We start from the raw sequence: 25,001 nt of genomic DNA, 5'->3' as shown, positions 1-25,001 counted from the left end.
GGCATCACTGGGAGAGTCTTTGGCCAAATGTTGCAGAATTAAACGAGTTTACACAAAAACAAGTTGAGCAGAAATATAAAGATAGTCGTCTTAAAGCTACAGTACGGAGTACTGAGAGAAGCCTGAAAGTTTAAACAAGCACACCTTACAGTTATGATGTTTCCTGTAATGTCAGGCTGGAATTTCAAATGAGAAAAAAAAAAACATTTAATTACAAATTTTTTTTTCTTTAAAGTTTTCTTGAAAATTTCTGAAATTAATCGCTAAATTTCAGAGTTTTTGGCAAAAAATGTACTTCTTTTCTCTATCTACAACCGCCCTAATATACAGTGGTAAAATTCCTTTCGAGTTTTGCATCTACCATAAATATCAGGCAACTTTATTTGTTTAATTTCAGGTTGTTTTTTTGGCCCAAGTCTACTTTTGAGTCTACCACATTTAATTTGTCGCTGTGGCTGCACATCGCTGCTCGTGTATCCGCTGCAGAAATCTTTTTTCAGCTGCTAATTCTTTTCTCCGTGTCTCCACCCAACAGAAAGCTTTAGAAGGCAAATTTAAAAGGAAAGCATAAGAGGAAGTGTTTGCGCTTTGCCGCTGCATAAGTGTGAAACGATCATCTCCAGCCGCGCCGTCATGGCTTTCACAAAGACCTACACTGGAGACATGGTGAGACTTTAACCCACCTTCACAATAACGCTGATTAATTCATCATTTAGCGTACATTTAAGTGTTTTTTTTAATCTATTTTTATCTCCAGATAGTGGATTCAGACTATAATTTAAGTCGATTTACCTAATTTCTCATATTTCTATATTTCAATTTTAAAACCAATACAGATTTTTAAAACGGAAACCTAATATTTGTATTGTTTTTCTTTATTTTGCAACTGCAATGCAATATTTCTTGCTTGTTTGTTATTTTATCATTTAAATTGCCCTGTTCCTTAAATGTCTTAAATAAACCTAGACAGGAAAGATGTATGTAACATATGGGATTTATTCAAATTAGCTGTGCACTGCTTGTTTCCTGTTATTTAACCAAGCAACCAGAAAAGAAGAAGTTGTCCAAAGCATGTTGAATATTTAAAATAAATGCACTGAGGGGTTGATTTTTCTAATATAGCAGAAAAAGAGGAAATAATGCACATGATCAGATTATTTATATGCTTTTACACATTTTTGCGTATAAAATGGATGCTGTTTGTTGTCATTTGCAGCTATATGAATGAGCCGAATTAAAAGTAGCTGCCAAAATTGTAAAGATCAAGTTGTTTAAGATGAACTGATTACATTTTATAAATTTTTTAGTTGACAAAGTTTTCTTTTTATCTAGTTAATTAAAATCTTTAATGGTTATTAATGTAACTTTATAAGCAATTCTTCAGTTTATTTAAATAGCACCAATTTACAACAAACCTCGTCTTAATAAAAACTCAACGTCCAACTGGAAGTTTCAGAAAAAGCAGAGAAAGAAAGTAGAGAATCACTGACACAGGAGCACTTTCTACGTTAAGCAAAACGTAATTCAATGTTGGAGAAAAACTTAGCTAAACTAGGGTAACTATGGTAACCATAGTAACCAGTAGCTTTCTTAGTAATATTGTCAAAAAGAGAGAAAAGGTAAAACATAATGATACAAATGTCAGATGAAGTATAATTTAGATGGACAGAAAAACCAGAGGTTAACTGCAAAAGAGGAGAGTAGTAGGAGAATGTAGTAGATGGAAAGTGGTCAGTATGTTTGCCAGGGTGTTTCCACGTCTGATATTCCGGTAGATTTGGTTCGATTGGGGACCAAAGTCCCAACATTTGTTACATTTTCAGCTGCAGCGGGTTTTTTTCACACGGCACTGAGTTAAAACAAACCAAATCATTTGAAAAACCTGTTCCCCTCCTCGCCTGTGGAGGCGCTGCACCAAGAACCACCAAGAGAAACGACATGAAAACATCTGAAGACACTGAGCGCAACTTCCTTCTTCACGAAATGTAAACAAACAAAAGTGGAGCTGTTGACAAACAACCGCATGCATAAACACCCATTTTTCCCGCTAGTCTAGCACGTTTGTTATGGTTGTATTTACCCAGAATTCCCTACACTGTAGTTCACTTCCTGCTTTTGGAGCAATCTTAGGTCCACTTGGCGTTCACATTTAATCTGCACCAGAGTTCAATTCAGAGTTTCATCACCTCGCTGACGAAAACGTTCGTTGACATCTTGAGAGAGAGAGCGGTTCAGAGAGCGGTTCTGTCTGAACCGGTCTCAGTCAGAGAGACCGAGGTTTGTAGACGGACCAGAGTTCACCGTTTTGGTCCACATAAGAGTTTGATTGTGCATTCACACCTCCACAAACGAACTGGACTTTCGAGACAAACAAACTACAGTTTGATTGAAGCGGATTAAACAGGACTAGTATGAACACACCCAACTTCAGGAGTCACCAGTAAACCTGCAGCCTGACAGCAAAGATGGACCAATCACATCTCCAATATCTGATGGAGTTTGATTATAACGGGCGAAGAAGAATAATTTCAAAATACTCTGGATTTTGGATCAACAGTTGGCGTGTAACTAAATTTTGTGGATTTCCCGATAGTAATAAATTATAATACTTCAGGCTTGATATACACTACAAAAACACAAAATCTTGCCAAGTAATTTTGGACTAGTTTCCAAAAACAATATCTCAGTAAAAATATATATATAAAATACAAAACTAGCTTATAAATAGCATTTCAGCAAGTAAGAGCGTGTTTTAAGTCAATAATTTCTTTATATTGATGAAAATGTTGTAGTTGTAGTGGCAGATCATTTCATTTCTAATAAGACATTTTTCCCATGTTGTAAGACTTTTCCATCAACAGTAAGGACTTATTAACTTAAAACAAGCTCCTATTTACGGCTAAAAACTGTAAGTCCGTTTTGTCTTATTTCAAGTGTATTAAGATATTTGCACTAAAACAGGATTAAAAATTCTTGTTAATATTTTGTGTTTTTGCAGCAAGTGAATCCATTGCAGATGATTATAGAAAGTAGTTCTCCTTTATTTGCTATGGATGTTTTGCTACTCAAAATAGCTAAAAATAGCTCAGATGTCTTTAAAGAGGAAGAGGAAACCATCTGGCACATTCAGAGTTTCCGGGAACCGATTTGATAGAGAAGACTGCAGGGTTTAAGTCTGTTTATCTGTTACATAATGACTCTTATTCCGCTGCTGTCATAACAAAATTCTCTTTGTTCTTTATTTCATAGGACAACGATTATGACTCTTACAACTATGACAATAATACAGATTATAATGAAGACACTTTCACCTGCGATGACGAAAGATTGATATTCCTGGAGTTTTACTCTGTGTTCAGTCCGGTGCTCAACAGCCTCATCTTCCTTCTGGGTTTGGCCGGAAATGGCCTGATGGTCGCCATCCTCCTGAGGCGTCACCGTCGGCTGCGCATCACTGAGATCTACCTGCTGCACCTCGCCCTGACCGACCTCCTGCTGATATTCACGCTGCCTTTCAATGTGGTCGAAAGCGTCGCCGGATGGATGTTCGGGGAGTTTTTCTGCATGCTCAATGGCGTGTTGAGAAACCTGAACCTCCTGTGTGGGAGTTTCCTCCTGGCTTGCATTGGATTCGATCGGTATCTGGCCATCGTCCACGCAATCCCCAGCATGCAAAGTCGACGCCCGAAAAAAGTGCACCTGACCTGCGCTTCACTTTGGCTCATCTGTTTCCTGTTGTCACTGCCCAACGCCGTCTTTCTCTCTGCCAGGTCAAACACAAACGACTCCTTGCCCGAGTGTGATTACTATCGTTATGAAATCAATGCGCAAAACTGGGTTCTGGCCAACAGGGTCTTGCATCATGTGAGCTTTTTCTTCTCGCTGGCTGTCATGTGTTACTGTTACACCGCACTTGTCATCACTTTGTTCAAGAGTCAGAAAAGCCAAGCAAAGAAGGGAGCCATCCGGCTGGCTTTGCTTGTCACCATTGTGTTTTGTGTCTGCTGGCTACCAAACAACATCACCTCACTGATGAAAACTCTCGTTGACCTGGAAGTCGTAACGAGTGACACCTGTTGGTCCTGGAAAGCGCTAGCTCAAGCTCATGCTGTGACAGAGAGTCTGGGTGTCTCACACTGCTGCCTCAACCCGTTCCTGTACGCATTTGTTGGGGTGCAGTTTCGTAATGAGCTGTTGCATCTTCTGTGTCGTCTGGGCTGCGGCCGCTTTTGCCTGCGGTTTATCAAAACTCAAAATTACGGAAGACCGTCTGTTTCTGATGGAACGACATCGAACAGCATGGTCATGTATTGACTAATGACTCAGATTTATCAAGAGTCTAAAGTGCTACCCAAAGGGCTGGACCAATAAATCAGATATATCTATATGTATCAATAGATAATACATAAAAAGCTAGCCGTCAACCTCTTATGGCTACCTAAGTAAGGTTGGTGGTAGACCTGTCACAATAACAAATTGTCCCAGAAGTTATTGTGATAAACAACATTGATGTTTGAGACCATTTTTAACTAATATATATGGTAATAATGGCACAATAATGCAAGAACACATTCTCAAAGATCAATAAACTTGAAAGGCTAATGAATATTTAACACTGGAACTGGAAGACATTTTGAATATCCAAAATAAATAATCAAAACAACAAATAAAATGAATTATGAAGTATCTGTTACCAAAATTATCGAGTTGAGACCAAAGCACCAGACTGAACACTTATATATTTTTGGGAAGAAAAAGAGAGAAAAGATAAAAACAATAAATCATGTAAATGGAAATTATTGACAGTGTTTTAATTCATCATGCGATTAAATTGATTTATTGATTACTGTGAAATCTGTGCCATTAACTAATTCATTGACTCTCTGGTTACCTAACAAAAACAGGTTAAGTAACTAGCACTGTGTCTCACAGCTGCATAAAAGTGAGCAGGGAACGTTACGCCACCAATCTGGCAGTATTTTGAATATTTAAAACAAAAAAACAATCAATAATAATTACCGAAGTCGATTCATATGAACCACTTATCCTGATAAGTTTTCGGCCGTGTTGTCCAGCCCTATGCTACAATTTACATTTAAGGCTCCCACAAACTCAGCCGTACTGTACATATTTCAGTCGCGCGTACTAATTTCCTACGCGGTGTCTAATCCTTACCCAGGGCGAAAGCATTTTCCTCCACGTCTTTTTCTCTGAAAGTCGTTGATGTATCATCCAAGTTGCTATGTCTCTTCCGTGAGACGCGCTTCGAAATGTGACGTCATTTTGTCCACAAGATGGCGCCGATTCTCATTCGGCGCCATCTTGTGGACGGCGACACTTATTAGATCAGTGTCACATACAAAACAGTCCGATTTGATCATTGTTTCCCGCCGAGCAGTTCACAGTGCGACATTCAGTTTAAGTCCGTATTGAGCATGCGCAGACCTCCGCGGAGTGAAGTACGCTAGTGTATGTATGCCTTTACATATGTGGCCCATTAAAGGCACGAAATGGGCTGAAAAGAGGAACGGTAAGGAGTTGGCATTGTATGTAAAATTGTGTACACAGTGGACCCCCGCCTATTTGCCGAAAATCTTAATATTAGGAACAAAATGCAACTTCGGAAACTGAAGTAGTTCAGAACAATGCTACTTGACACACTATTGGCTGGCGTTTGCAAAGCAGCCAATCCAGGAACATCATTTATTTTCCTTGTTGTTGATTGGCTGTACCACCAAGAGGAAATGAGGAAGACCGTAAATGTTAGCTTCCGTGGCAGTTTTGCGATGGTTTCCACTGAGCGTATTCATGTTAAGGAATATTTCGAGTCTCAACTATTACAATAAAGTAATAAGTGTTTTAGAGGAGCTTTCAAGTATTTTTAGATTTTAGATATTTATAGTGGACGGCTGTGGTCGCTAACCCCAACAAATCTCAGGATCCCCTGGGTAGGTTTGCAGAAAAACTTTAGGGAAAAAATGGGGCACTCGTATGGGATCCATTTGAGACCAAGTAAAGAGCTACATAATAACTGAATTCAGTCAACCAAACTGGGTCCAATGAGTAAGATGGCAATTTAGGACCATTGGAGATGAAAAGCAGTAGAAGAAAAGTCAATTTCAGAAATTTTCTAAAAAAAAAAAAAAAAAAATTTCTGAGTTTGAAAAGTCAAACAATTTCTAGAACCCGTTTTCTCCCCCCAGACATTTTGAGATTAATCTAAGAAAAATTCTTGGAAAAAACATGTACATTTCTGAAAAGTTGCAAATTTGCTATTAAAAAACCTCAAATTTGGGATCAAAATGGAGGAGTTAACATCCTATATATACAGTATATATCAATATACTCAGCATTTCCTGTTTCTGTATTCACAACTTTGTATTTACTATGTGGATAAAAGGGCTGTAATGAACTGTATTATTTGCTTGTATTGTAGCTAAACAAAGTTTTTTATTTTATATGTATATATATGACAAATAACTGTTGCCTAAAGAAATAAACACAATAACCAAATTAACTCCAGAGATTATTATTCTATTTGTAGACTTCTATTAAAACACAGACAGAACAACTTCAAACAATCACACATTGCATCTTATATACAGCAAGTATATATTATATATTTATATATAATTTATTTTCACAAGTTGTTTTTTTTAATTGGAGAAAAAAATAAATCAATGATATTAAAACAAATAGAAATTTGAGGCACTCCTCTCTTGACCGTCACCAAGCAAATACACAGATTTTGTGGAAATTTACACAATTTACAGTATTTTTATTATTTAGAAAATGGCTTCAAATTTATTGAACAGTGTTACAGTGCTCTGAAATTTTTACATGTCTTAAAATCAGCTTCAGCCCAGAAAACTTGGAGATCATCACTCAGACATATACGGGATTAACACCCGATTGAAGTTGGCCCCCCAACCGTCTTTAAATTAAACGAGGTTGGTGTCAAAAGTTTGTTTAGCAAAATTTTTAAAATATTAAATGTTTGCAGAGATCATTGAAGATCAACGAGCACAAAAAAAAAATCATCGTCAATCAGCTGTGCTACAAATAATTTAGCTGCACAAGCATAGCACAGTTAATTTGTATCAATTTCGTTTGATTTTGTAAATGTACAGTGGTTGGTTGACCTTTGATGACCTCCGGAAACATTTATGAATATCTCTAGAATTTCAGAAAGAGCTGTTTTAGGGCCTCCGTCACTATAAATCCAAATAAGCTGCTGTGGTTTCTGGATGGCAAGTCAAAAACTAAACATTCGTCTTTTCCAAACGTGCTGGAGCTCAGCTTGGGTTGCTAGGTGATGGGTGGAATTTTGCTGGGGTTGCTAGGCAACGGGGCTGGGCTTCTCTAGGGGTGCCAAGTAACGGGGCAGTGCCTGCTGATTTGTGACTATATTCCAGAGGTTTTTCAAACAGATAATTTTCCAGACGCTAAAAAATATTAACTTACTTCCATAAAGCAGCTGGATGTTTATGTTTTTAAGTGTTTGGGCAAGCAGTACAAACCCAGACGGAAGAATGGAAAAAGTGCAAAATGTGAATTTTACCTACCATGTCTCCTTTAATATCTTTAAAAACAGCATAAACAAAAAATGTTTGCTGCACAAATGTTTGACAGCAATTTCGTTTAATCTGAAGAAGATGTCGAGGGAGGAACTTCACTCAGGTGGGAATAACAGTACACCAAAAACGGACGTTGTGTAAGTACGAAGCCGGGTCAGAAAGGCATATTGGCCATGCCGCCGGAGCTGTAGGCGATCGGACTGTCCAGAGTCATCCCCCGCTGCCTGAGCGGCTGCTGCTGCCCCATCATGGCCGCCTGAGGGTGGGGCGGCCCCACCATGGGCCCCTGGTGTCCAAACGGCTCCCCTGGGATTGACATGCTCCTCTGTTTCGCCTGCATCATCATAATGTTCTGCTGCGTCATCAAACTGTGCGGGTGCTGCTGCGGCGGCATTATGCCAGGGTACGGCCCCGACGGATGGTGGAGGAGATTGTTGGCCATCATGGCCGGCTGCTGCTGAGGCGGCATCATTCCTGTCCTTCCCATCATGTGTCCCGGCGAACACATGGCGCCGCCGGCGGACATCACCGCCCTCGACCCTCCCATACCTTGTCGGATAACTCCGTGCGAAGGGTGGGGAGGCAGCTGCTGCTCCGCCATGCTCTGCAGGCTGGCTAGATGCGGGTTGCATGACGCACTGCCACCACTGCCTCCGCCATGTTGGGAAAGCTGCTTGAGCAGCTGCTGTGGAGTATGCTGCTGGTGCGGGTTCTGATGAGGCTCGCTTTTGGGGAAATACTGCAGCGTGCTGCTGGGCTTGTCGGACGGAATGATGCGAGACAGATCGAACTCTGGGATCCCCGTCTGTGTCGGCCGAATCACCTCGCTCAAATCTGGGCCGTCGCCCAGAGGCAGTGGCTGGAAGGAGTCGGGCGGGTGCGGCGCACGTTGGTGATGGTGGCCTTTGCTGAGCATCTGAAGCTGCTGATGCGGCAGGATGTCGTCGCTGGGCTGGGGAAAGTTCGGCGGCATTCCTCCGATCGGAGAGTGCATGGGCGGCTGCATACGAGGAAAGCCCGCCGACAGCGGCGACGCGCTGCTGGGGCCCATCCCGTCAGGCGCGCCGCCTCCCATGATGACCGAACTCATCGCTGGCATGCCCAGTTCAGGCCCAGGGGCATCATGGGACAGATGCTGCTGGCCTTGGCTGACCAGACCCATCGGGCTCTGAGGCTCGTTCTGCAGTCCGATGGAGCCTTGACAGTTCAGCATCTGAGACATCTGGGCGTTCGCCATGTTTCCTGGAGAGGAAGAGGAGAAAACATGGACGACAAAACAAATGAGTTTACTTAATTCACTCAGTTCAAGCAGTGAACAGAGTGCATTTTCTTAATCTAATATGCAAAATGTACATATTTTTGTGCAGTTTTGCCTTAATTATTGCTTTGAATTTGTTTTTCAGGTAATGGAATGACTCATTTTTGAGTCTCCACTTCAGTTCATGATTAATCAATTACTAAATTGGTTGACGATTATTGCAACACCTGATTAATCGAATCAATCTCGATTAATTTCAACCATAAACATTCCTGACTTGCAATTGTCTTGCAATAATCGAGCAAATTAATCGGTTATTAATCCAATTACTCATGATTAATTGTTTCAGCCTTAAATATTTCTCTGGACTAAATTAAAATGATTCTATTTAATCCAGTTAAAGATTGATCAAATACTAAATTGGTTGATGATCATTGCAATAATCAATTAATCTTGATTAATCCAATTGATCGTTTCAGCCCTAAATATTTATTTTTTTTAAAAATGGTTTAATTTAATCCTTATTTAATATTCTATTTATGAGAGGATATTGGGGTTTTATCTGTCAGCCATAGTTATATAGCACTCTGTGTAATGAATGAGTTTCACTTTTTAAATTGAATCATCACAAAAACGTTTTGTTTTGATATTTCTTAAATGCTGATGTGTAAATGTTCATTTTGTTTCTGTTATGGGTAGGCCTGTCGCGATAAACGATAAATCAATTAATCGTACGATGAATTAAAGCTATCGACCTCATTTTCATTATCGGTATTAGCGTCTCTTCCGGCCTTTTTTTCTTTATGCTGATGACACTGAATGAAAAAAGGCTCAACTCCAGTGCTCTCCACTGACATGAATGAAGTTACTGACAACTGACTGGATCGAGCCGGTTGTTCAGGAGCTAGCATTAGCATTAGCGGATGCCTTTTCAAATGACTGTGCATCGCGGTCGTACTTTTGTTGTACTTCAGCACAGCTTTGCAGATTTTGCATGTTACGGTAGTTAAACCAGAAGAGTCATCTTTAGTGAAATATTTCCACACTGTTGACGAATTTCTACCTGTTTGACAAGATGCGGGCTTGTCCTCGATCTGTTTTGAAGACGCCATTTTGTAGCCAGTGTTCTGTCAGATCAGCTGTCAGAGTGTCATACACGTCTGACAGCTGATCTGATGACACTTCTAAGCACGAAGTGTCATTCTTAGCACGAACTCACGGCTATATATATGTCAGACAAGTATACACTGTCATTACCAACTACAGGCTTTTATTTAATCAGCAGCTGTCATTACCACAGATCTTTATTTAATCAGCAACATAACATCATAATGTATTAGTTAGATCGTCGACAAAGACACTCGTGAGCCGGCTAAGTGACATCCTTAGCGGGAAGGGGGCGAGTTTTAGACGGCTCGTGTTTTGTAGTGGACTGCAGCTGCAACTCCATCTCCTTTTAAAAACACTGTAAACCCACAAATATGCATCCATCTACATATCATTTAAACTAATGTATTAACTTATTTTTCTTGTGTCTTGTGACGTATACTGTGCTGTCAGATCAGCACAGGCTGTCACCACCGGCAATCACATGACTGCGACTAGTCGACATGAAATGTAAAAACTCGCGAGACGTCCTAGAGTCGACTAGTCGACTAATTGGTTCAACCCCTACCTGCAATGCATGTGGCTAGTGTCAGTCCTGACTGAATGAAAATCATTATAACCTATTTATGTCACCTTAATGAAGAACAGCTGAAAAGTTACGGGGTTTATCAACTGCTGTAGCAATTTCGCTCCAACTCCTCCTCTTGTCATTTCTATATTCTTTGCATGGTGTCAGCTGTTTGGGATTCCCCTCCGTAATTTCCCCTCAGAAAACATGGAGGAGAATCCACGCTTTCTGATTGGCTACCTGTCACATTCAACAGGCTGCCTTAAAGCTCCCAGTCGGGGAAAACCCCTGATTTGGATCAGAGCAGCATCAAGGATCTACCATAACACACCACAGGATGATCGGTTATGAAATCGCAAGCGACAATCTTAGAACGGCGGACGTTCTATCGGGGCAAAAAAATCATGTAGTGTCAACTATTGCATCAGGTAGTCGATGCGCCCATCTTCTCTATTTAAATTGAATTATTACTGAAGGGCAACACAGACATCATAATCTGCACTCTTTTGGTTGAATGCAGGATTTATTTCCACTTTGACTTTATGTTATTTAGATTTCATTCAAGTACATTTTTTATTAATGGAGACTGAGAATCCATTTTATTTTTGTTTTTGGTTGTTTTGTTTATTTTGTTTATCAGTTCCAGTGTTAAATATTCTTTTGAAAATAAAGTGTATCTATCTTTGGCAGGAAATCGCATGCATTATTACATCATTTCCATTAAATCAGTGTAAAAAGGTCTTCGACCAATATTATCGTTTATCGCAATAATTTTTGAGAATTAATCGCTCAGCAAAATCTGTTATCGTGACAGGCCTAGTTATGGCATCTTCATACCTCCAATAGTGACACCAGACAGAAGAGGTCGATCAGACAGCATCTCGTCGTCAGAAGTGGCAATTGTTTTGATTGCATCGTGGTAGAGCGGGGTCGAACTGGGGACGGCGTACTTCGACATCTGAGACATGATGAGAGATAAAGGATTCTGGGATGGCGTCGCACCCGGGGAGGAAGTGAAGGGCATGCTGGCATTCATAGAAGCTGGTTGGCTAAGGGGCGTTGAGCTGGAACTTCTTGGAGGATGGGGCTGTCCTGCAAAATATACAAAAAAAAGTTATTAGTAGCAGAGTTTCGTCTAAAAGAAACAAAAGTTGAGGCCTGAAATCTGAGTGTAGTGATGAACTCAGGTCTGAACCTTCAGAGTCAGATAAAGACGGTTACAAAGTCAGCCTTCTATCACCTTTACCTAACCCTATCACAAACATTTCCAGGATTAAAGGACTAATGTTCCAGCAAGATCTAAAGAAAGTCATCCATGCGTTTATATTTAGAAGCATTAATTACTGCAATAGTGTCTTCACAGGTCTGCCTAAAAAAAAAAAAAGTTCAGCTAATCCAGAATGCTACTGCTTGTGTTCTCATTAAAACCAGGAAGATAGAGTACATAACCCCAGTTCTAAAATCCATACACTGGCTCTCTGTAGCTCAGAGGATAGACTTTAAAGGGGAGCTTTTATCCAGAATTCACATTTTACACATTTTTGTGCTTTCATTTGGGTTCCTACTGCTTCTAAAAACAGGTCAAATGCTAAAAAAGAAAAAAAAAAACAACAACCACCCACCGTTTTCTGGCAATACTTTAATATATTTTGGTGTCTGGAAAATGAGCCGTTTCTAAAACCTACGAAATGTAACAACAAAAATCAGCAGATTCTGCCCCGTTACCTAGCAACCCCAGCAGGGTTCTGCCCGTCACTTAGCAATCAAAGCTGAGTTCCAGAATGTTTGGTCAGCTGGCATCTATTCAGGGCAATTTTCATGTGCGAGTTTGGGCACGCGGCCAGCAGCAACTTATTTGAATTTAAAGTGACAAACCTATTAGGGCTGAAGCGATTCCTCGAAAGATGCGAGTACCTCGATAATTAAAATTCCTTGAGGAAAATTTACCTAATTTTCCTTGAGGAAAATTTACGCACCGTGTTCCCGGCCGGAACACGGTGCGCCCTGGTCTATTTTCTGCCTCCCACTCCCCACCTCACGCCCCCAACTCCAGGCGACATTTCCCGTATTCTCAAACCCAAAGCTTGACAGGTATGGGGCAAGGTGAGAATTCATCTATTACACTCACTGAAGATGAACAGATAAACTAAAAGCTAGAACATAGACATTTTTTATAAGCGTATTTGTGAGCCTGCCTCTTTAACTTTAAAGTGAATATAATTTCAGATCTTTGTATAACTTTTCTTCAGGTTAACTTAGAAAGTGAGCTATTATTGTTACAGGTCAGTTTTCTAAACTACAGAAAAGTAACTGGTCAGGATGCTCAAAAATGAAAAATTGGACTGATGTTGATATCCGATAGTAACACCAGTGTTGTGCCAGATTTACCAATATTTTGTTTTGTAAATTTCTTTAATCCGATTCTCCTGGTTCTGTTTTGCTCTCCATCCCCAGAACCAAACACGGAGAAGCAGCATTCAGCTTCTATGCACCACAAATCTGGAACAAACTCCCAGAAAACCAAAAACTGCTGAAACACAGAGTTCCCTCTTAAATGAAGGCTAAACACACACCTGTTTAGAGGTGCTTTCGATTAGCAGTTAGTGGAGCAGTAATCAACATATTTGATATGTATTTGCTTGATGATAGCATTTGACAAGATGTAATGTTCATTGCTTGACTGTATGATGTTTTTATGGTGTAAAGCACTTTGAACTGCCTTGTTGCTGGAATGTGCTATGCAAATAAACTTGACTAAAGTGTACCTGCTTCAGTAGAGCCGTTTCCTCCATTGCCGAGGGGCTTTCCACCGGTCGGACCACCGGGACTTGGAAGAGCAACCTTAGGCGACGTCCAGCCGGGAGAACCAACAGCCATAGCCGGAGACTTAAGCTGCCCTGGAGAAGCCGACGGAGAGTGCAAGCCGAGGTTGGAGGACGCCATTAATTGAGGAGACTTCAAGGAAGAAGAGCAGGGAGTTCCCGCTCCGGACGCCGGGGGGAAACCGGGGTGGTGCCCGGCGTTAGACAGTGGCGACTTCAGCCCTGGAGCGGACGGAGAAGGCAAGAGAGAAGATGGCTCTTGATTGAGGGATGGCGACTTGAGTTGGTGAGGCGGAGGCACTGATGGAGAGGCGAGGGAGTTAACGCTGACAGACATTTCAGGGGCGTTCCTGGAAGCAAGATCCGCTCCTCTAAGGCCTTCGGTTTGAGGCAAATGGCTGAGCCGAGACGTAGCTCCGAGCTGATTGGGTCCAGGCTGGTCAGGGCCGAACATCTCAGGGCCAGGTTGTTGAAGAAACGACCCGTCCACCTGTCCTTCAGGGTAGGGACCTTGACTCGGGAACTGGAAGGGCCCGTCGGGTCCAGGCATCATCCCCTTATTCCCACCTCTTCCGCTGATTTCTCCAGGACCAAACATGCCTGGTAAAGGCCCCCCTCTGAGCCTTTGTGACATCATCATCTGCTGCTGCTGAAGGGTCATCTGAGGGTTCATTCCCATTGGGATATTGCTGCCTAAAGGGGAATCCACCAAGTCTCTCATTGGATGACACGCTCCAGGTGACCCCATGATCTCCCTTGAACCGGGAAAATCCATTGGATCAACCCGACCAGACGGCGGGCCTCGCACCATTACTATGTTGGGGAAATCTGCACCCCCAAACCCATCCATTATTCTTGGCCCCATGTTCCCCTGCTGCTGCTGTTTAGCCAATCGGTCTAGCTCAAACCTGGACACCTGCATCTGCCGTTTCTCCATGATCCGGAACATTTCCTCGCGCGCTAAAAGCTCAGCATCGTCTTGAAAGTGTTGGGGAGCTCCGCCGGGGTAACAGCCTTGAAAGGGACCACCACCACCACCGCTGTTTGGAACGTCTTCCAGCCAGATCATCCCGGGTCGGATGGACCTCTGAGGTCCTAGACCCTCTAAGGATCCGGGGAAACCCCCTCCACCTGGCTGCCCTCTCTGGATCTGACCCAGGAACCGAGGGCCCCGTGGCCCTTCCGGGTGCATTTCAAACACTTTCCCATTCCCACCGATTCCCCGTCGCATCAAATTCCCAGAATCCCACTGCTGGTCTCCAGGTTTATTGTGGTAGGGAGGAGGTGGCCCTCTAATCATCATCGGGGCCCCATGCATGCCAGCCTCAGGAATCATTCTAAAGTGCTGCGGGGGTCCAGGGTGCTCAATCTCATGCTGCCGCCTCTTTTCCTGGTAGTACTCCTCCTTAAGCTTCCTCCACGCCATCTGCTCCCGTGTGAGCCCCTCCGGCCCCATCAGGGGCGCCATGTTGTCTACAGGCGAGTGCATCTGGTGATGCAATGGCGGTGGGAGGTTGTGGTGAGAGTCTAAACGCGGGTTGTCAAGAACTGCCCCACCGAGAGATTGCGTTTGGGAAATCATGGACTGGAGAGGCTCTTCGTACTTTTTCGGCAACATGCTAGCGTTAGCACAATTCCCAGAGGCGTTCGTACCAATCTCACCATCCTCAGCGCCACTCCTGTCTGTATTATTCAAGTTGGTTGGGTTGTTCGCACTGCCGCAGCTTGGGCCTCCCGGTTCTCCACTGCGCAGAAGCAGCCGCTCTATGTCTCTCAGAGTCTGCAAAGAGCGCTCTCTGTGTTCGAGTTGCTCCTTGGAAAGACAATCCATGTTCCTGCTGTCTCTCTGCAGCGCATCACCCTGCAGATGAGCGGACAGGATGCTGGCGCCTCCAGATGGAGAGGAGGCAGCACCCGAATCAGCACCGCTAATTGACTCTCTAAGTCCTCCACCTGTCCTTTGGGGGGCACCGTTGTTACTGCTGGGAGCCCCGGCAGGTCTGACCTGACCAGACTCGCTGTCAGAGTGTCCGGCTGATGACGGACCTCCGACTCCGGCGGAGGCTGGCCGCGGTGTTCCGCTTTGGGACTTGGGGGTTCCGGTTAACAGAGAGCAGCTGGAGTTGACCTTCTCAGGGAGGTTAGGGAGCTTCCCTTGTTGGTAGCCCTGCAGCAAAGAAAACAAACATTAAAACCTAACAAACTGGAATGCACACCCTGTTAAATATTTTAACTTTATAGACCACACTGCAAAAACACAAAATCATACTGAGTATTTTAAATTTAGTTTCTAGTAAAAATATCTTAAAAGTTACCAAGTTCAAGTTAACACAAATACTTCATCTTACAGCTGCTTAGCTGTTCTTATTGTTTTATTGCCTTTTTCATATTTTACTGTACCCCTATTATGCATTTTATTTACCGGTATTCTTGTTTGCGTTTAACTTGTGAAGCACTTTGTGCAGCTTGAGCTATTGGAAATGTGGTATATAATAAGTTTGACATTGACAAAATATAAGAGCTTGTTTTAAGTAAATAATTCCCTAATATTAATAAGAAAGTACTAGTTCAACTGGCAGACTATGGGAAAAATATCTTGTTACAAGTAAAAGAATCTACCAGTGAAACTAGTTTTTTTAAATCAATTATTAATTAAGGAATTATTGACATAAATCAAGCTCTTAAAAGTTACTTGTAAGTTAGTTTTGCCTTATTTCAAGTGTAATGCGATATTTGCACTAAAAATTTGAAAATAATCTTTGGTAAGATTTTATGTTTTTGCAGTGTAATGAATTAAAGCGACAAATTGGATTCCAGAGGAAGAGATGAGATTTTAGCGGTACCAGACCACTGAAAGTAGATTTAAAATTCAGTGGTGTTTTCATATTCCCACAATCGGAGTAAAAGTCCATTTGGCAAAACAAAACATTAAAGCCTTCCTTTATTTATTTATGTCTTCTTTAAGTTTTATTTTAAAATAAAACAGGAACAGAAACAAGTGATAAACTTAGGTTTACCAATCATCCATCACACACATTTTGCAGCTGTTGTCTTTTAGATAATCAGAATGTAAATGTGAGACTAACAAAATAAACTCATAAAAATAAAGTTTCGGTTTCTGACCTGCTCCAACTTGGAGTTTGGAACATTTTGCTGGTGAAAGCGAAGGATTGAATCACTTTGTCCCTTCATCACTGCCTCAGCAGCACTGTTGAAAAAACAAATAAATGAACTTATTAATGCTGTATACATGGTTCATACAAAGTAAAATTCAAAAACTTTTAAGGTATTTTTAAGACAAATTCACAAACTTTTCCAGCACTGCACTTTGGAGATAAAAAAAATAAAAAAAAAACTAAAGGAGAAAGTTAATTATTTATTACTGTCAATTTATTTTTGGTGGCATTATTCTACAGACTACAGCAGGATAAAAACTAAAATAAAAATTTTACATTCTCTCATACACCTTATAGACCTAACTGCTGTGATAACAAAACTCTAATTTAACAGAAAAAATACAGAAACACAGTTTAGCATAAAATATAAGATGATCAATAATTCACTGCGTTATTAGGAATAATAAATATTCACTTTAATGAAATATTTCAACCAAATCACCTTCCTGCTCAAACTAAAGGCTTAAACACCAAATACAACCAAAATTACACAAATGATAAGTAATAATTTTGTATTCTTGCCAGGTTTTCAGGCCTTTAGCAAATAAAAATAATTTTTGTCATTCTAACTGGCATAAAAACGAAAATTTAAGTCTGATTTTATTTCAGACAGTAAAAAGAATTTTTTTAAATGTTTTTATTAGGTGTGTGAAAATATCTGATTTGAACTGCAAATAATAAATAATTTAGGCTTTTTAATCAAACATATTATAACTTTATGAAGAAATCAAGAACTTTCCTAAAATTCAAGCATTTTAAAATATTTTATAATAAACACCTGTAGGAACTTTTTTTTTTAAATCTTGAACGTGCGTCTCACCTGTTGGCCAGGCAGGTAGTGAAAACGTAGACCACCTGCTGTGAAGGCTGCGGCAGCTCCGCCTTCAGCGCCGGTCCTGATCCGATGACGGCCACCCCGGATTCAGCCGCCAGGTTTCCAGCAGGAAGGCGGTCCGAATGTCCCGGGATCGGACCTGAGAAACCAACAGAACCAGAACTCAACGTCTCTCCAGCTGAAACAAGCATGCACTCAGTTGCAACAATTCAACACTAGATGGAGCTAAAACCAAACTTTTTTCCTCTAAGCTTCTATGGATTCTACATACAAAAAAAAAAAGAGGAGATTTCTGTAATTAGATTAAGATTCATTGATATCGCCATGGTTACAGCTGCGTTGGTGAGGATTTCACAGACTTACGTTGGGAGCCGGAGTGCGGTTTGTCTTCATCATCCGTGTCTGGACCAGAACACCATTCGTCTCCGCTGTAAGGCTGCTTCTTGGTCAGAACGCAGCGCCGCTTGCTGCGCATCACACCCTCTGGATGAAAAAACACACATCAACATCAACAGCAGCACTGGCCAAACTGTGTGGGCTAAAAATAAGTAAAAAAAAACAAACAAGCAAATAAATGAAGCTGAATGGATTTTAGTCATCACAGATCCAAAAGGTAAAAAGGATTTTGCAAGCTTACTGTGTCAAACAAAAATAACCGGGTTTTTACGTTTCTTTCGAGTTGTAAATAAGCCTGTCATAACAAGTTTATTGTGATAAATGATAATGTTGTTGTTTTGAGATCATTTTCCAAGAAATATAATGGTGGTAAGAAAACATTCTCAAGGATCAATAAGCTTTAAATTCTAATGAACATTTAAACACTGGAGCTGGAAGACATTTGAAATATCCAACATAAAGAAAACAGAAACAACAAATAAAATGAATTATTATAGAGTCTCTGTAAACAAAATCATCTTTAAAAAAAAAAAATAAAAAGGAATAGTTGATACCAAAACACCAAACTGAAAACTTTTATTAACCAGTTTTTGGAACGAGAGAAAAGAGAAAAACGACAAAGCAATTGAAAATTATTGAGCTTCTTTTAATTTATCATGCGATCAATTGATTTATTGTGACAGGCCTAGTTTAAAGAACAGGATTTAGGTTACTTTCTTTCAAAACACCTGCTTTATTTAGACAAATTTAATAAATTAAAATCAGATTTTGGCTCTACGGAAAAGGATTAGGCCCACTGGAAAAGAAAAATTGATTCAGATTTTTTTAGGAGATTAAAATCAGAATTTTGTTGCCAATTCAGAAATTTTCCTTATTCAGCAACATTTCAGACAAAAAAACATTGGTATTGGCCATTATCGGAATCGATAGGTGAGGCTTTTTTAAGAATGACCAGAAAACTGCAACTGCTCATTTGAGAGAGAGCATCTAAAAATCTTCAAACTATCAATTATAAATCACTATAAGGCTTTCTATTGCTTTTCAAAGCAGACAACTAATTACAAAACAGATTTCTTTCACACAAAACAGCTGTTTATAAAAGTCACTAATACAGGAACAACATCCATTATGTTGCATTATGAACATCCAGTGTGATACTGTGATGTTCGCCTAAACAACAGACAGGACTGGAGACGTGAAAAAATGAAATAATAAAAAAGCAGGTTGAGCTTCATGAGGAAGATCTTCTATAAATCTGCCATTAACTGTGGAGCAGCAGCATCAGAGTCCGGGACTTAAAACGGCTTAACAAGCTGATAAAGAAGGCTTTTTCTGGGAAAAATGAAGAGCCCACTGCAAGTGAACCTGTGGTTGTTCCACCAAATACTGATTTCTGAACTCTTCCTGAGTTAAAACATTAATATTGTTGTTTCTAAATGAATATAAACGTGTTTTCTTTGCATTATTTGAGGTCTGAAAGAACTGCTTTTTTTTAATTGTTTTGACCATTTCTCATGTTTCGCAAATAAATGCTAAATTTTTGCTTGGAATTTCAGAGACATGTTGTCAGTAGTTCATAGAATAAAAGAACAATGTTCATTTTACTGAAACACATTAAAAAGTTAAATCAAAGAAACTGATCCTTTTAAATGGTCTCCTAGTTTTTTCCAGAGGTATATATTTTGTTTGTGCTAATGGTCAACATTGCACCAACCAATTGCTCTACAGACTGATAGCCGTTATTAAAATGACAGTAGAGGTGCATTGATTGCAGTTTTCTGGCCGATCAACGATATTTCAAAAGCCTGACTGCCGCAAACCCAGCAAAAAAGTTGCACATATGGTAACAGTAGATTTTACACAAAAAGAAAAAAATATTTTAAATATATTTTTCTGCCATTTCGACACCTTGAGGGGGGGGAAACTGAGCACACCATTGACTGCTTCAGTTAAACTCCCCACATCAAAATCACATGACCAAACAAATACCACCCAACCAGCCGCCTCCACTCCTCCAGAAACAAACGGCAACAAGATGGAAATAATTATCGGTTGTTAAATTGTTTTCGACCACATTTCTTCTCCGACTGTTCCTCTAATTTCCTTCCCGTTTTTATTAAGAATAAAAGGCTGAAACAAACTGCAGCAGAGTTGAGTTGAGTTGCAGCTAGAGCAGAAACACCTTGGAGGAGAGTTATTCCAGACATCAAACTGACGGAGACCACATGGTGGAAGTATAATGTGTCATTTCTAAAGCAGGGGATTTCCCCCGACTTTGTTTGGGCTGCCTGACCGAACGGTGGCGTAGCAGGGAAATACAAGCTGCCTGGAACGCATTGAAATGCATATTAGACATTTACATCGCATGCAGGATGGTGCAAAACTTTTAAACAGAGTTTATTGATAGTTTTTTTAGACTTTCAGAAAGTTTTTTCTTTTAATTTCACTTCTGTCTTCATTTATTTTCTTTAATCTTAACTGTCGGGTCAGGCTAGAAAGACCAGGGATTCTTTAATCTCACGTAAAACTGATTTATTTTATTCCTCCAATTCAGATTGAGTGAGATTTTTATTTCCAAAACATGAAAACTCTTGAGTAAATTTTGCTTTAACTCAAAAGTTAATGGCAGAAACCAAAAATGAACCAATCTGAAAAATAGGGCTAATACCGACAGATATTAGTATTGCCGTTTTGGCCAATAACAGATATTTACCAATATCATATATTCCTCACCCTTTTGACTTGAATTGCTGCATCACTAAATGTGTCACATGACCAAACAAAAATCAAATGACCAATCCCGTCAGGCTCCTAAAACACAAACAAAATGGAAATAAGCATCTAATATCAGCCAAGTTTTACTGATCTGATTGATAGGAAAAACGACAAAAATTAACTAAAATCTTCCGATACCAAATTTAATATCAAAATGTAATTTTCTAGAAGAAACATGGACCATAAAAATCTCCATCACAGGATGTCCCTAACGTTTAGAGCCAAAACAAAGAGCCTGGTGTGTGCTGATGCGTTTACTGACTGAAAGAAAGTGGGAGGTTTCAGCTTTAATGCATTTCATGAACAAGAGGAGGAAAAAAACTATTCTGGTTTTATTTTCTGTGAGAAAATAAAACAATTTCTAACACCTGATTGTTGATTGCTAGAACATATGACTGAAAAACAGCAGAAAATACCAAGAAAAACTATGAAAGTCCTCAAGAATATTTCTAAAAATTCTCATACAAAGAAACTTGCTTCATTCAAAACAATGTCTAACTTACTAGAAAAGATTAAAAACTAATTTTTAATACAAAATAATAAAATGAATGCAAATGGTAATCTGCATGGTTTGCTACAGTAAAACAAAAGTTAATTTCATTTGGGAATCTGAGTCAGACGAGCACAAAGTGATCCGTATTGGTAAATTAAATGGAAGAAAAACAACCAACAGTTCAAAATCTGAAAAGTGAGGTGTGCATATTCAGGCCCCTGAGGCAAGACTTCACAGAAACAAGGGTGCACCGATTGCAGTTCTATGGCCAATCACCAATTTTTAAAAAGCCTGACCTGCCGATACAGATTTCTTAGCCTGAAAAGTTGCTAATTTAGCATCAGTGGGATGATTATTGTTACCCAGCAGAGAAAAGGGGAGCAGTGGTGGATTTACAGACATTTGCAGAGGGAGACAAGATTGTTTCTGCACCCAAGTATTAGTGAATCACTCAAACTTAAAGAAATTGATGATAAATTTATCAGTGCACCTCTAGTAGAAACAGATTTCTCTGCAGTCGCAGCTTCAAACCTCGGAGTATTTCTCTACCAACTTTGCACAACTGAAGCTCAGTCAGACTGACCAGAAAGATTCTTCAAACTTCTCAGTCGTTCCACAGATTATCTGTTGGATGTAGGTTTGGACTTTGACTAAGCCACTAACACAGAATCTCAGGAAATTGTGACATTACTAAATATGCTTCGACTAACCTGCATCTTCCTTATACTTCAGTTTTCCAGCGTACAAAAAAGTTCCCCCAAGCTTCCTTTCTGGCTGAGATTTCTCACACATTGAACTTTTAATGACTATTGCAATTTATTATATTGTGCAACTCTTATCTAAACCGTCATACTGTAGCCGTGGCTGCGTGTTTAGGATCACTGACCGGCTGGATGGTGAACCTTACCCGACCTACGGCACCACTCAGAACTTCAATGAAGCCCAAAGAGTAAAATTTAGGCCACCAGTCACCATTGGAGCTGCAGCTAACAATTATTCAAGTAATCAATTATTCATATGATCGGATGAAAAATGGGCACATTCTGCAGATTTTTCATTTAACCAATTAGAATTATATTAGGTATTAGGAATACATTAAAAGATGCAAATAAGCATAATCTGATTCATTTTTTAAAGAAAAACATTTTATTGCCTAAAATATAGGGCTGCAGTTGTTAGTTGTTACTCAGATGATTAATCAATTAATTGGATAAAAAATTATTTGCCACATTATTTACTTTACATTTAACCACGTAAGTCTTAACATTCAATATTAGAAAACTAATGCAAAATACAAATAATTCAATTAGTTTTTTGAATAAGAAAATAAAAAAATTGTATTGCCTAAAATGAAATAATTTTTTTTAGATTTCTTAATCATTTTTTTAGCAAAAGATGCTAAAAAAAGATTTTTTTTCTCTGCAGCCAGAGAAAAAATGCCGTTAACAACTCTGTTGATTATATTTAGATTAATAAGCTGACAGCAAAACATGCTTAATATGATTTTTTTTTAACTTTTAAAAATGCCATTTGATGAGTTCAGGGTAGAACATATTTAGAAACAAAGAAGATTGTTCATCTTAAATGCAAAATGTACATATTTTTTGTACAGTTTTGGCTTAATTACTACTCTGAATGTGTTGTTCTTTCATCAAATAGCCGTATTTGGGGTTTGTATACTCCAGTTAATTAGTTGATGATTATCCCAATAATTGATTAATCACGATTAATTGCTCAGTCCTCCAAAATGAAACAACAGCATTTCTTTGTTGAATACTTGATCATTTGTAGCAAAGGATGCATATGCAGGTAAAAATTTACTTCCAACATAAACATGTGGAGAACTCATCCCTTTCTGCTTCACTTAATACACTGTAGGGTTTACTCCAGTTAGCAATCAATCAATTACTAAACAAGTTAACGATTACTTTAATAATCTAATCATGATTAATCATTTCAGCCATGCTATAATGTAGTTTTGGCTTATTGTTCTTTCAGCAAATGGTCTTTTTTGAATTTGTAAACTCCAGTTAGCAATTACTCGATAACATTAGTTGACGATTACTTTAATAATTATGATTGATCGTTTCAGCCCTGCTGTAATGCAGTTTTGGCTTAATTTTGTTGTTTCAGTAAATGGCCAATTTTGGGTCTGTATAGCAATTAATTGATTACTAAATTAGTTGTTCCAATAATCGTATCGGTCAGTGTCACCATGGGTCTCATCTGTTCCTGTGTGGTCGGTTTTCAGTTGTGCCATAATCTTATATCGTCTGTTTCACAGAACAGCTGCATTCATACAGAGATTAAATTTTGTCGATTGTATTTAGGAGGATTGGGTTGAATACATGAGCACACCCACTTTTCAGACCTTGGTTTTAAAAACTTCCATCTTTTTCTCTCCACTTTGTGTTGGTCTACCACATGAAATCCACTTGAGAAGCGTTGACGTTCAACATCTGAAGAAGTTCACAGACTTGAGTACAGTGCTACCGAGTGCGGCTAGCTTTCCAAACACAAGTGGGGCGAGTCTGAGCAACCACAGCGTGCAAAAGTACAGTAAAGGAGGAAGTTGTTTATATAATGCAGAGCAGACGACAGCAGCAGGAGGATTTTTACACCATCAGACAAACATTATGACCTTTTGTGTTTTTGCAAGCAGCAGACAGAGAAGCTTTAGGGCAGAAGCTCAACCGGTTTAAGGTAAATCTGAAGAGAATAGCTGTAGCTGTGCGTACGTGTCAGTGGGAGCTTTTATTTTCATTTATCATCCTTCAAGCGCCGAAGCCACGCCTCTTCGAGTGGGTTTTTGTTTTCTCAGAATGTGCATATCAGAATTTGCATACAGCACTCAAATCAGTTTTTACAGTCACAGTTTGTGAGGACTCGCCCCCCTCTTCTGTTTGGAGACAAAGAAAGCAAGTCACCACAAATTAGCATGATGTTGTTATAAAGGCAATGATTAGCGCAGGCGTCGAGGAAACCGATGCGAACAGATGTCCTCTGTACCAATGAAAGCCCGAGTGTAGGTTGTACAGGAAGCAAAGAGGAGTTTCACTAAAACACACTAATGTGATCTGCAGCCAAAACTCTCAAAACACAAGCCCAAATAAAACAACAAATGCAAATCATACACTTGTTTTATTTTCCTACAAGCAAACAGAAACCAGATGAATGTCTTGGATGTGAAACACACCATAAAGAGTTAAGAAGGGGAAATTCTGACGCTTTGGCAAAAGGTCAGGGCATTTCAGCGAAAGAGAAAACAAATTCATCCGTCCTCTCGGTCCTTACGTTCACTTCCTGCTGTGGAGGAGGCGAATGCACGTAATCTGGTATTTCGGGTAAAGATGTTGCTGATAGGAAGTTAAAGGAAGTGTAAATTTAGACCTGAGCAGGGCAGGGCAATATGACTGAAAAATAAAATCAGATTTTAAATAGATTTTTTTTCAAATCAATTCTCTACAAATGATGGAAAATATTTTCAAAAAGTGGCTTTTATTTCAGTTATTCCTTCTGTTAGTTGTATGGCAGCGTTTAGTTACGAGATTAAAGTGACAATAATGGCAGAATACAAGCGCAAGTTTACCAGAAAAAACATCTTAAAATTGAGAAAATGCTTTAATCAGGATCTCTCTCATTTCATCTGGTTACTTGTTTGAAATAGATTCAGTCATTGCTCAATCGTTTAAAGTCCTGCTACTTATAATAATGTCATACTAATGTGGTAAAGGATGAAAGTATTTCTGTTCTGGATAACTTCACAAGATGCTCAAAATTCCTCATTTAAATTAATTTTTTCGTGTTCTAATATTACAACTTTATTTTAGAGCTAGACGACTTGACTGAAAGACATATCACAATATACGAGTTTCATATCAGTCCACACCAATAATTATTGGTTAGTTTTTTGTTTTAAATATCTGAAATAATAAACTTTTAATGTGACCTTTCCTGTTTTGTTCCTGCTTTTGTTGTTTATTTTTAAGCAGTT

The 25,001-nt window shown here is 39.5% G+C and overlaps 2 protein-coding genes across 4 annotated transcripts in view; one reads left to right on the top strand and one right to left on the bottom strand.

Moving 5' to 3' along the window:
• The first annotated feature begins 305 nt into the window (after positions 1-305).
• On the top strand, positions 306-4,563 carry cxcr5 (chemokine (C-X-C motif) receptor 5). Its single transcript, XM_028045143.1, has 2 exons — positions 306-666; positions 3,250-4,563. Exons 1-2 carry the CDS (start codon positions 634-636, stop codon positions 4,312-4,314), a joined length of 1,098 nt encoding a protein of 365 aa, XP_027900944.1. The 5' UTR covers positions 306-633; the 3' UTR covers positions 4,315-4,563.
• A 1,950-nt stretch (positions 4,564-6,513) lies between these two features.
• bcl9l (bcl9 like) overlaps positions 6,514-25,001 on the bottom strand; it is a 42,584-nt gene continuing 24,096 nt past the window's right edge. For 2 of the 3 annotated variants that reach the window (XM_028045140.1, XM_028045141.1), the window contains 6 exons: positions 17,707-17,826; positions 17,329-17,482; positions 16,456-16,540; positions 13,276-15,499; positions 11,348-11,602; positions 6,514-8,819 (listed from right to left, as the gene is read on the bottom strand). In XM_028045140.1, coding sequence (XP_027900941.1) covers positions 7,732-8,819; positions 11,348-11,602; positions 13,276-15,499; positions 16,456-16,540; positions 17,329-17,482; positions 17,707-17,826 — 3,926 coding nt within the window. In that variant the 3' untranslated portion in view covers positions 6,514-7,731. Of the gene's footprint in view, positions 8,820-11,347; positions 11,603-13,275; positions 15,500-16,455; positions 16,541-17,328; positions 17,483-17,706; positions 17,827-21,717; positions 22,090-25,001 lie in introns of those variants that run through there. The other variant, XM_028045142.1, reaches the window with a different exon arrangement.

Source organism: Xiphophorus couchianus, chromosome 18 (assembly GCF_001444195.1).
Source record: "Xiphophorus couchianus chromosome 18, X_couchianus-1.0, whole genome shotgun sequence".
Classification (NCBI taxonomy): Eukaryota; Metazoa; Chordata; class Actinopteri; order Cyprinodontiformes; family Poeciliidae; genus Xiphophorus; species Xiphophorus couchianus.
This window is presented reverse-complemented; position numbering and strand designations above follow the sequence as displayed.